Source organism: Lepidochelys olivacea (assembly GCF_965140295.1).
Source record: "Lepidochelys olivacea isolate rLepOli2 genome assembly, chromosome: 18".
Classification (NCBI taxonomy): domain Eukaryota; kingdom Metazoa; phylum Chordata; order Testudines; family Cheloniidae; genus Lepidochelys; species Lepidochelys olivacea.
The window spans coordinates 22743358-22754855 of record NC_140428.1 but is presented as its reverse complement, the minus strand read 5'-3'; the positions used below and the strand labels follow the sequence as shown (position 1 = coordinate 22754855).

The window sequence follows — 11498 nt, the reverse complement described above, 5'->3', positions numbered from 1 at the left end:
GTTGCCAACAGTCCCGTGTTACCAAATCAGCCCGGGACGCCTTTTATCCTGTATTTCAACAGATTAAAAATATTATCATGATGAAAGCCAGGTTTATTATTCCCTTCCCCTCCCGTGATAGAAAGTTTGTAAAATTGGACAATGTAGTAATGCAGAATCGGCCCCATGATTTACTCAATCAATGTACCTCTCGTGCAGAGGGTTCCAAACTTTCGGGGGGCACAAAGGCCTCATGGGGCCTTGCTGAAAGGCTGTAGTCGGGGGAGGGGGGCTCTGTCTGGCAGGGGAAGTGGACGGGGCTCTGTGCAGGTGGTCTTGGCTGCCAGGGCCAGGCTCCCTGCCTGCCTTGCTCCCGCAACTGCTGCAGCTGCGCCAGCCACCATCAGCAGTGATTCTCCTCTGCTGGAGACATTGGCAGAGACTCTGCGAGCAGGGAACAGAAGGTGACCCCCCCCCCAAGAGTATTGACCCCCCCCCGCCGCCAGACAGAGCCCCTTCCTGACCCTGGCCCTTCCGCACAGCCCTGCCACAGCCTGCGCGGGGAAAACAGACAGGGTTAGTACCCCTCGCTCCCTGGCTGGAGGTGACAGAACGTCCACATGAATTGTAAACCTGGGCTTACATTTGCTGGACCCAAGTCCCACAGGTACGCTAATGGGTCCATAGTGCACTGTGAAGACGTTCTGACTTGGGGCTGTGGCTTGCCCTGAGTGCACACTGCAAAATGACAGGGCTTGGACCCAAGTCACAGGGAGACTTGGGCTCTGACCAACCCCCCCACAGCAGGGCTCTAGAACCTGGCTCCCAAGTGCTTGTGTAACCCACACACCTTCTGGGTGTGGTGTCCTGTCCCCTCTAGTGGCACCGAGACCCCTTAGAGATGAATGAGTCTGCTACAGACTTAGCTAAGGGCCATGTGGCTTTTAGCTTATGTGGGAGAGGCTCATGCATTTCGCACCAGAGGTCCCAGATTTGATTCTGCCCACTGAGGTCTGTCAGCGTTACACTTGCTGACTCGAACTGGACAGAGTTGTGTGTGGACAGAAGGTGGGTTCAGGCTCAGATCTGAGTCGGAGCCCAGGCTTAGTGTGCAGTGTAGACATACCCCAAGAGGAGCCAAACACCTGATGCTTCAGGAGAACTCGGTGAACAGCCCCCTGTGCTTGAAATTCACTATTTATCACATAGCCTGTTTCCAGCTGACATGTAATGGACAAAGGAACTCCGCGTGGGGCGGATGGTCTGATGATGATATCAGAGGCGTGTAAACATGACTGATTTCTCAACTACAGTTGATTAAGAGAACATTCTGTAATGAAGTGGCAGCTGCTTAGTCCTACGGTAGGTCGCACCTGATAGACGGCTGCTGTGGGCTGTTCTTTGGATGGCATACAGGTGATGCAAACATTCACCCACCCTTGGGTTTACACTGTTTTTAAAACATTTTTTTAAAATTCTCTTCAAGGCTGTGGGGTGAATTTGGTGCTTGCGAAAGTTGATATCAAAATTCTCACCTTTACAGCACCGCCCAGAGCCAAGCAAAATTCTACCACACTGCCCCATATGTATCCCTGCACCACCAGCCTCCTATTCCAGTCCTGGGCCTCCACTCACACCACACTGCCAATGACCCTCAAGTCTGCCTGCGGCAACCCCACCATTCCCACATCCTCCAATTTAGCACTGCCAATATAGCTCTCTCCTGATCTGCAACACACTGCTCCACTCAGACTCAGATACAGCTCTGCCAGGGCACCTGCATTCTGAACTGCAACACCCCTGGCTATTCCAGTTTTGAACACACACATGTAACAAAGAGTTAAGCTAATGTGTCTCTGTCCTGACTTGCAACTTCCCTGTTATTCCAGCATTGAGCCAGAAAACAGGGCATTGCAACCCTTACCTGCATTTATCTATTGCAGTCCTGGCTCCTCCTTGAGCAGAGACTGCTGATTACTGCCTATTATATTTGGAAAACTCTGCAGTCATTTTTTACACTGGGACTAGGACCAAACCACTCAACAAATTTTCACTTCTAATCTAATCCAGGATCCAAATCAGGGACCCCAGACGGGAAAAGCCAGTGCATGAACCTACTGTTCCCACACAACCCTTGTACATAGGCTTGGGAGAATTCAATATTTTTATATAATTTTGCCCAAATTTTATCATGTTAAATTTCAACAGTTGTGCAAAATTCTGCATTTTAAGCTTTTTTTCTTCAACTTTTACCTATTTAAATGTTCTCAGTTGTGGGAAATGATGGAGGGAGGCAGACAATTGCGGATGAGACAGTAACTCAGGGATAACAGGTTTCAGAGTAGCAGCGATAAAGTGAGCTGTAGCTCACAAAAGCTTATGCTCAAATAAATTTGTTAGTCTCTAAGGTGCCACAAGTCCTCCTTTTCTTTTTTCAAGGATAACAGATGAGATTCAAAAAGGCAAAGCTGTCTCACCCTTAAAACACAAATTGTCAACATATTAAACTGTGCAAGGTCAATATCCTTAATTCAAACTCTAAGAAGTTCTCAAGCAGCATTTGTCTTACTTTGCCTAGCTGTAACTTTTGATTATTATCAATAGACATATTTTTGTTGGCTTGTGGGTGTACCGTGAAATCGACATTTACCAATAAAAAATACCCTGAATCCTTCCAAGCCTCTCTCTACAGGGTTAGGAGTTCACATTAATGGACAGTAATGTACTTCCATATCTATTGTAAATAATATTGGCATTGACACAAGATTTTATATGTCAATGTTCTGTACAAACAGTAACTAATTAATCCTCCCAGCATCCCGGTGAGGCAACTAGAGGTTCATTTGCCCCATTCTTACAGACTGAGGGAAATGATGACACAGCGTGATTAAGCAACTTGCCACCCAGTGAGGGAATGTCAGAACTCCGGAGCTCCCGATGCCCCGTCCTCCATTCAAGTTATTGCTAGGTTCTAGCCGAGCCACTGGCTCACGCTGCTCTTCAGTGCTCGAGTTAATTATTAGAGGTGGCCCTCCCAACTAACAGCTGGGATCCAAACACCCTTGACTGGATCTGAACCTGGTGGCTTGGGGCCATCTTTAGTTATTTCAAAGCCCCAGGATCCCATCACAGAAGCTGAGGTCACAGCCAGGGCTTTCTTGTTCACTGCAGAGCCTCTCGGGCTGTGGCTCCCCAAGGACTGTCGCATCTGCTCTGCCTCATGGTCCATCAAAGTCTGGGCTTAGCAGCCTGGGTTTTCCACAGTGGGTAGGGTACATAAGAGTATCATGTGATGCTATATAATGCCAGGGCAATGGTAGCAGACACACGATACAGACACATATTCCAATATCCTCTGCAGTTTGCCGGATTCTGGATGCATTGGGCAGCTCTGCTTAGGAGTCTCCTTTCTTCCTCTCCTCTCACAGCAACCCTTCTCTGGCTCAGCGGGCCAGCTGCACACGAACAGTGCAAGTCGCATCTCTCCAGGCCCAGCTCGGCACGCTGCCTCTGCAGTGCTCTCTGCCCTTGGCAACCTGGCAAGTAAACTCAGCAGACCCTATAGAGCGGGATTTCCAAATGCACCACCTGTTTGGTTAGCCGAGAGAGGGGTGTGCTCTACTGGACTGAGAGGAGCCGGGGTTCTGTGCCTAGATCTCACACTGATTTGCTGGATAGCCTCGGCCAATTCACTTAAACCCCCGGCCTCTCTTTCCCCACCGGTAAAACACAGATAATGACTTTACCCTGCCCTCTCCAGGGTGTCGGGAGGATTAACCAGACACTGTTTGCACAGTGCTAGCATTGGTATTAAGAAGCGCCATTGTGTATGCTGCAGTGGACATCAATCTGAGGATTAGAAAGGTCTGTGGGTCACAGTCATTAGGAAGGACAGTCAGGTCTTTGTGCTTAGATTTTCCTTTGGTGCATTAGACCTGCTCCTGGAGCAAGGGACCTGCAGGTATTGCTAACACCATCATCTGTGCCACTAAAGGAAGAGGAAGATACCTACGGCTGGTATATACAGTGTGTATCTGTTATGAACTGTCATGACACCTCCAAATCGAGGGATTCCTCTGCCCTGCTGCAGAGGGCAGCTGCCATTTTGGGCCTGTGATAAATGAAGGGAGGGGTAGCTCCCTTTTATGGACACCCAGCCAGCCAGTTAGCTATAAAATCCCTCTTTGTAGTTGTTCTCTACTTACTTTACCTGTAAAGGGTTAAAAAGTCTCCCTGCATAGGTAAAAGGAAGGGAGTGGGCACCTGACCAAAAGAGGCAATGGAAAGGCTAGAACTTTTTAAAATTGGGAAAAATCTTCCCCTTTGTGTGTCTGTTGTTCTCGCGGAGAAACAGAGACAGGGCTGAAACTATGCTTTAAGAAGCTTGGGGCCAGGTATGAAAAATCATCTGACTCATACCTAGAAACTACTCACTTGAAACCCCCAGATATGTCAGTAGATCAGGAAATGTCTAGGAAGACGTGATTCTGTTTATTTCTTTTTATTTCTTTATGGCTTGTGGACTCCTCTGTGCTAACCCCAAATGCTTTTGTTTTGCTTGTAACCTTTAAGCTGGACCTCAAGATTCTTGATGCTTAATTTTTGTGAATGGGTTTTTTAAATCTAGCAATAGCCTGAGTTTTCAAATGTATTTTCTTTCTTTTTGTTTTTAATAAAATTTACCTTTTTTAAGAACAGGATCGGAGTTTGTGTCCTAAGAGGTTTGTGCACGTGTTTAATTAGTTGGTGGCAACAGCTGATTTCCTTTGTTTTCTTTCTCAGCTCTTCCCCAGAGAAGGGGTGAAAGAGCTTGAGGGTACCTCACAGGAAGGAATTCCCAAGAGTGCCTTCCTGGGTTCTCAAAGGGGTCTTTATTCTTGGGTGCTGGCAGCATCTACCCATCCGAGGTTAGAGAAAAGCTGTCACCTTGGGAGTTTTAGAATCCTTACGGGCCCCCACCTTCTGCACTCAAAGTGCCAGAGTGGGGAATCAGCCTTGACAGGGCCCTAATGCCACCAGCTGTGGAGGAGAGGCGCACACTGTGCTCTCTCTGTGGATGCTCCTTGTTGATGGAAAAACATAACATCCTGCCATTTTCTGGGGTAGGTCCGGCGAGTGGTGCTGCAGGGAGTGAGCACCAAGATTTTCAAATGGTATCTAGTTACCGATAGAGGCAGATAGGGGCTTAAATACATTTACAAATGTGGTCCGAAGTGCCTGGATCAGGCCCTAACATTTCAGGGGAGGATACAGATGCATTTACAGAAGCGTCAGTGAAACCAGGAAAATTTACAAGGCGTTTTCAGTTTTACTTCAGAGGTAGGGGAAGATGAAACACTGATTGAAGGCACAAGGTGGTCACAGTCTGAATCCAGAGCATTTTATTTATTTAAAAAGTTACAAAACACATCAGTGCAAGACTCATTATTTCCTTGTTAATTCTCGTTTTTAGTAGAAATCAAGGCTAACAACTGGAGCTCAATGAAATATAGTCTTCCAAACATCAACGTTAAAAATAAGTCTCTATATTCCTTTGTATAGACACATAAATTACTGTCAAATATTAACATTAAGATTGTATAGATCTCTTGATAATATAAACATGCTGCAGCAAAAATGCAGTGTGTTTTAAAGTTCTAAGCAACTCAGACACCAGTTATGAGAAAAAATGTTATTCCCTCATTTGTCCCAACCCCTCTCAATAAAATTGAACTCCGCATGAAAGAATCTAGGTTCAGCACAATTGTGGCCCTACCAGGGATTCCCGTGTATCATGCTCACGGTGAAACAGCAGTATACTAAGAAGAGAAGCGCTGCTTTGGAAATGAGGTTAGGATTACAGCAGCCTCGTGTTATCCCATCCTTTGCTCTCCCAGACTGGTGTTAACTGATAGAGCATATACTTGTAAAATGCTGACTGGAGACGTTTTATTTATGGGTAGGTTAACTTTTAACTTGAGTACAGTTATGAAATGCTGATGGGCCTGTCTGAAGCCAGGAGATGTCCAGTCAGATCTGGTTTCCTCAGGAGAGTTCAATCTAGAAGTTATGATAGGCTTTTATGAGGACTGGGCAACTGCCAGGGACACTATAATATAGTCCAGAGAAAACCACTTCTGAATTCCATCAGGGCATTGCACAATTCCTGAGACCATTGTGCAGGTCAGATACCTAGATGCCACCAGAGAAGTAGCAGACAGAAATGCCGACTGCATGTGGTGTGTCTGTTAGCTCCTAAAGTTATGTCTGTGGAATACATCCCATAATCTTTACATATGTCTCTCTGTTCTGCACACACAGGATTAGCTGTTTAGGTCCATCTCTACGCTATGATCCTTGATATGCCAGAATCCATTAAGCACAACATCTGGGTTCAGTTCTGGTGTCGGGGTCTTGTTACAAATCGAGTGGAAAGATAGGTCACCATTCTTGGTTTTGGCTACGGCCCCAACATTGTGGCTAGTCTGGGTGGAATTCCAATCTGCAGCAAGGTCCTCATGTACGGCTCTATAATTCTCTAGGGTCAAACTTACGCTGGAGATGGCAAGGGGTTGGGCCATCTCCAGCGTCTTCTTTGCCTTGAACCGTCGATAGCAGAATATGAGAGACAAGACCGTTATATCCAAGAGCAACTCAAACATTTCAACCACGGACAACACTGAGGACCCAAACCACAGACTCCACTGACTTCCCATGTTGGACAAGAGAAGATTCACCTGTGAACGGGACATATAAGGATTGAATGGTTATATTGACAGGATACATGGTGCAGTTCATGAAATATGAACTTATTGCATTTCCCCAGCCGGTGAATTAGCTAGGGGTGGGACAACTCAGCACTTCATGTGTTCTCTAGCTCTAAATCTTGGCTCCTGAGAGTTTTCTTTAATTTGGGGGGAAGAGAGAGAAAGAGATTATTTGATTTTCCTTTAATTAGAAGTTTAGTTGCTTCGTGCAGTTCATGCCAAACACATAGGTACCAAATCAACAACCCCAGGGAATGATATCCAAAGGGCAAATACAGCACTGTCAGCAGAGATGCAGGCTTCCCGAGTTGCACTGTCATTTTTTTTTCTGGAGGGAGTCCCCGGATGTGGGGCTGGATGGAGAACACGAACCCATGTTACCTGGGATGAAGCACCAGCAGACGCTAAGAGGTTCCACTCTCTGCCAACCCAGGTCAGCTTCAGACCAGTGAGCTGGAGGTTGAAGACTCCGCTCCTGATTACTGATCACCTTGGTTCGCTGCAGCACTTCGCTTTTAATCCTAATGTTTTCCAAAACTTTTCCAAACGCAGTGGGAGTTGTGACACCCAACGCTCTGCACGGTTCTTTCCCCCAGACAATTAAACCTATTGCAATGCCTGTGCCTGCCCTCAATGCAAACCCTTCAGCCGGGATCCTGAAAGTCCATGCACAAGGCACAGCAGGGTGTGACAGATTTTTCCACCCCAGCCTGAGTGCATGGCAACATCTGCTCTGTGTCATACCAATTCCTTGGTAGCAAAAACCTTATTAAACAAGAGTTTCCCTATAAAGATTAATCTCAGGGTAGATGTTGGCAAGGGACAAAGTTAGTGTGGCACTGTGTATTGGATAATATCTTATTTATCTTATTTAACCCTATGCTTCAGGACATAATCTGATCCCATGTTAGGCTCAGGAAGGAAATTCTCCCCATCTGTTTGCATCTTCCCTCAGAAGCATCAGATGTTGGCCATTATGAGAGTCAGGAATGAAGACTAAAGCAATGAGCTGATCCAGTACAACTTACTGTGTACACCGGAGATTCATCCATAGACTGGTAGCTCAATTGCTGGTAGAAGATATTCACCTTGGCGATGTCTCTCCTTCAATACAGAATGGGGGACATCAGAGCTAGGTTCCCTACATGGCATTCCACTGAGTCTATGTTTTGCTTCCAAGTCTGATTTTTTTTTAAACAGAGAAACCTTACAAGTAGGCCTTTAAACTGGGCCAAAGGGTGTCTAGCAACAGATTTAAATGGCTAAACAAAAGGAGGATAAAAAGCCTGATTCAAACCCCAGTCAAATCAGTGGGAGTCTTTCCAATCAATTTTAGTGGGCTTTGGAGCATGTCCAGAAAGCCTGACAATGCAATGTTTTGTTGCTAAACCATTTGTCTGTGTAACTGAGATGTCAGAGTGAATCCCGCTATCACTGAGGTCGTCGTGCTAATGGTCTGGCTGGCAGGCTGCAGCCCACGGGTTCTGGGGACAAGGTCTGCTCTACATTGGCATAGTTGTTTCCTTTGTATGCTGTAAGTCTGTAGAACTGTCTGAAGGGAAGTGAAGGAAACTTCACCACCTGACGCATTTAACACAAGGAAAGGTAGTGAAGGGGGGAGAAGGAATGTCCTCATAGGTCTTTTTCCATCTTTGACTTCTACAATTCCATGAGGACAAATAGTTCAGGTACCTCTGGGTGAAAAAATCATGCTCCCATACCTTCTCTTGGTGACTAACCTGTTGTTGGTAGAATTATATCCCTTCTGCCGACTCAGAATCTGGTGGATCCAGTCCTGCAACACAGTATTGCTATATTACTGGCATGTTGCTGCTTGGAACAGGCACCGGGTAACCACCGTTGTCATTTTTATGCTTCAGGTTCAGTAATTTTCCATATTCCTTCTGCCTTGTTGGGGTAGCCACTGCGCTTCCCTCTTGGGGCATACTGAACATAAGGCAGATTTCACCTCTGATAACATGACTATTGTTAGATCCCAAAAGAGATCTAGCAGGACGTTTGAAGGCATGGGATTTAAATATAGTGATCACCATTAAAAACAAGCCAACAGCACAGGAGTATCACAGATCATTGCCCCCTCTAAGGACAGGGAAATAGTCACATGGGAGTATCTCAGATATGTGTGGACAGCGTTCTTAGAGAGCAACAATTCAACTAATTGAGTCTTTCGAAAACACATGTATATCAACTATTGTGTAATGCATTTGTACCTACATATGCCTCTATTTCACATACACTTATCACCAGGAGATATGTCTCTAATGGCCGGTTGACGTTAGATCATGAGAAATAGGAAGACGCCATCTATACACATCACAAAATCTGAGCATCCCACAAACAGTAATGAATTTACCACCACAATACCCCTGTGAGTTAGACTATCATTAACCCCATTTTATAGGGCCCTGAGGCACAGTGAGGTTTAGTGATGTGTCCAAGATCACACAAGGAGTCTGTAGCGGAACTGGAATTGAATCTAGACCTCTTGAGCCCCAGTAGAGTTCTCTAACTACAAGACAATCTACCCAAACACATTGGCCATTTTGGATTATTGCAATCCCAACTTTTTGTCTTGCCCTTCCACCAGAGCTCTCAATATCTCCCAGGTCCTGATGCAAGGATCTGCAGAACCCACTTATATCCTTGACTCTAACAACCTACATAGTAAATATGGCAAACATTTCCAAACACGGTGTATCCATATTCACTCTGTACTCTACCTCAGACTTTGTCGATGGCCATTTTGCGGTCCCTGCAGACATTTTGTACCACGACTCCCTGGGAAGGCACAGGGGAAATTACAGTCACTACGATATAAACGTGAAGGTGTACAAGCACAGTTAACTCTTTCGCCACATGCGGTTTTGGTGGCTTGCACTTGACATTCCCAGGACATGAGCAAGTGCTTGCTTATGTACACCATAATGCAGGGACTTGTGTTTCCCAGCAGTATCGGCAGCATCTCTCATGGCAGGCTTGCCAGGCCCCTGTCTCTTACTGCACTAAGGCTTGATCCTGCACAGTGCTGCGTGCTCTCAACTCCAGCTGATGCCAGTAAGTGCTGGGGGCCCTCACTTGACAGGAGATACAGGCCTGGACTTGGCTCAGATCATGAGTGACAGTCTCTGATTCTAGAGATAGCACAGAGTACACAGGACAAGCCACGGCTTCTACATGCCTCTAAGCTGAGCTAGCTACACCCTCATCAGAATCCTTCCCCCCCTTGCAAGTTTGGCCCCTGCAGCAGTGACTCACCAGCAGGGTTTGGGACACTTGGCGAAGCAGCTGAGATGGTGATCGGCCAGCCTGTCGTACAGCTGATAGAAGCAGTGGCCTGGAGGAGGAGATGGGAAGGAACAGACTCAGACAGCTCCTCCAGGAAATGTGCTGTCCCAAATCCAGGATGGTCTGGCACCCCACATTCTCTCGGCAAGGAGGGAGAGTGCGCTGCTCTGTCCTACCCCCATTTACGAACGGCTGCAGATGGCTCGGTTAATTTCCTGCCTGAGTGCCAGGGTCTCCCTCCACTGAGGGCTTAGACTTTAATTTGAAGATGACTGCATGAGTTACTTGGACAGACATCAACCAGAAAAAGGAGAAAGAGCCTGATTGTCCTTCTATGAATGGAAACTGTCATAGACAACCCTTATTACTTGGTAAAACAGCTTGGTTGAGGTTTGGCTTTGTACTTTTTTGTTTTGCGCTGCTAATCTCTGGGGAAGGTGATGCTTAATGGCATTAGGATACTTAAACAGCCTGCCATCCATGTACAGCTGGAGCTGCCGTTGGGCCCTACAGGGATTCGGCACAAGAATAGGTGGCAGGATAGAGCCCTTTAGTCTCTTTGGGAAGGAGACCACCCCCTCCCCCCCAGAACCTGTTGAAAGATAGACAAATGTCAGGTAAAGCCCCAGACTAGAACTAAACTCTTCCCCACCTCCATTTGTAATTTAATTTGTGACAAAAGGCTGGTGAATTATATCATTGGGCTGCCAATTACCAGCTGATTCTAGGCAGCATCAGTCCACATACGTGGTAGTCCAGCCATAATCTGAGAAGCCCTCTATTTAAAATCCAGTTCTAGCAAGAGCTCTTCCTACCAGGCCAGGCCTGAGATTGCATGCCTTGCGCCCTTACCCCATGCAGGATGCTTGTTGTAGTTACAGTATTCAGCGCCAGGAGGCAGTGGGTAGTAATAGTATCCACAGCCGCATCTTTCAACCATTTTGTCCTGGAAGCAGGAATGCAAACAAGCCTGAAAAAACAGAACCCTGGATAAGTCTGAGGTCCTTTGGGTCCTAAACTTTGCCTGCTAACAGCGTGCGATTGCTGGAGAAGAGCTGCAGCTCTTCGCCTTGCACGAATACCCAGCGTATTACCATGGCCGGATGGGCCGAAAGGCTTTCAAATACATTCACTCTGTGGGTGTGCTCTTGAGACATGTGCAGGGCCCATAACAAATATTGCAGACTTCCAACGGATGGGGGTTTAACAAACATCATAACCACGCAACCTATTTGAGGGCACAAGAATAGCCACAGTGGAACAGACCAGCAGTCCATCTAGCTCAGTATCCGGCCTCCAGTGCAGTGCTGCCAGGAGGTGACAACTCCAGTGTCCTGGGTACCACCTCCACCGCTCGATAAAAGAAGTTGTCATGTCCCACAGTGTGCAAGCTACTTCTGGAAATTGTCATGTCTCAAGGTGTGCAACCTACTGCACTGCCAGCCTCTCACTCATTGCTTTGTCAAG

At 46.6% G+C, this 11498-nt stretch overlaps 1 protein-coding gene across 4 annotated transcripts in view; it reads right to left on the bottom strand.

The window, feature by feature from the left end:
• Positions 1 to 5540: 5540 nt before the first annotated feature.
• The window catches only part of SCNN1D (sodium channel epithelial 1 subunit delta), a 41924-nt gene continuing 35966 nt past the window's right edge, over positions 5541 to 11498 (bottom strand). For all 4 annotated transcript variants that reach the window (XM_084651810.1, XM_084651808.1, XM_084651809.1 and 1 more), the window contains exons 8-13: positions 10884 to 11001; positions 10002 to 10080; positions 9467 to 9524; positions 8465 to 8520; positions 7754 to 7829; positions 5541 to 6695 (exon numbers count right to left, since the gene is read on the bottom strand). In XM_084651810.1, the coding sequence (XP_084507936.1) occupies positions 6282 to 6695; positions 7754 to 7829; positions 8465 to 8520; positions 9467 to 9524; positions 10002 to 10080; positions 10884 to 11001 (801 nt within the window). In that variant the 3' untranslated portion in view covers positions 5541 to 6281. The remainder of the gene's footprint in view (positions 6696 to 7753; positions 7830 to 8464; positions 8521 to 9466; positions 9525 to 10001; positions 10081 to 10883; positions 11002 to 11498) is intronic.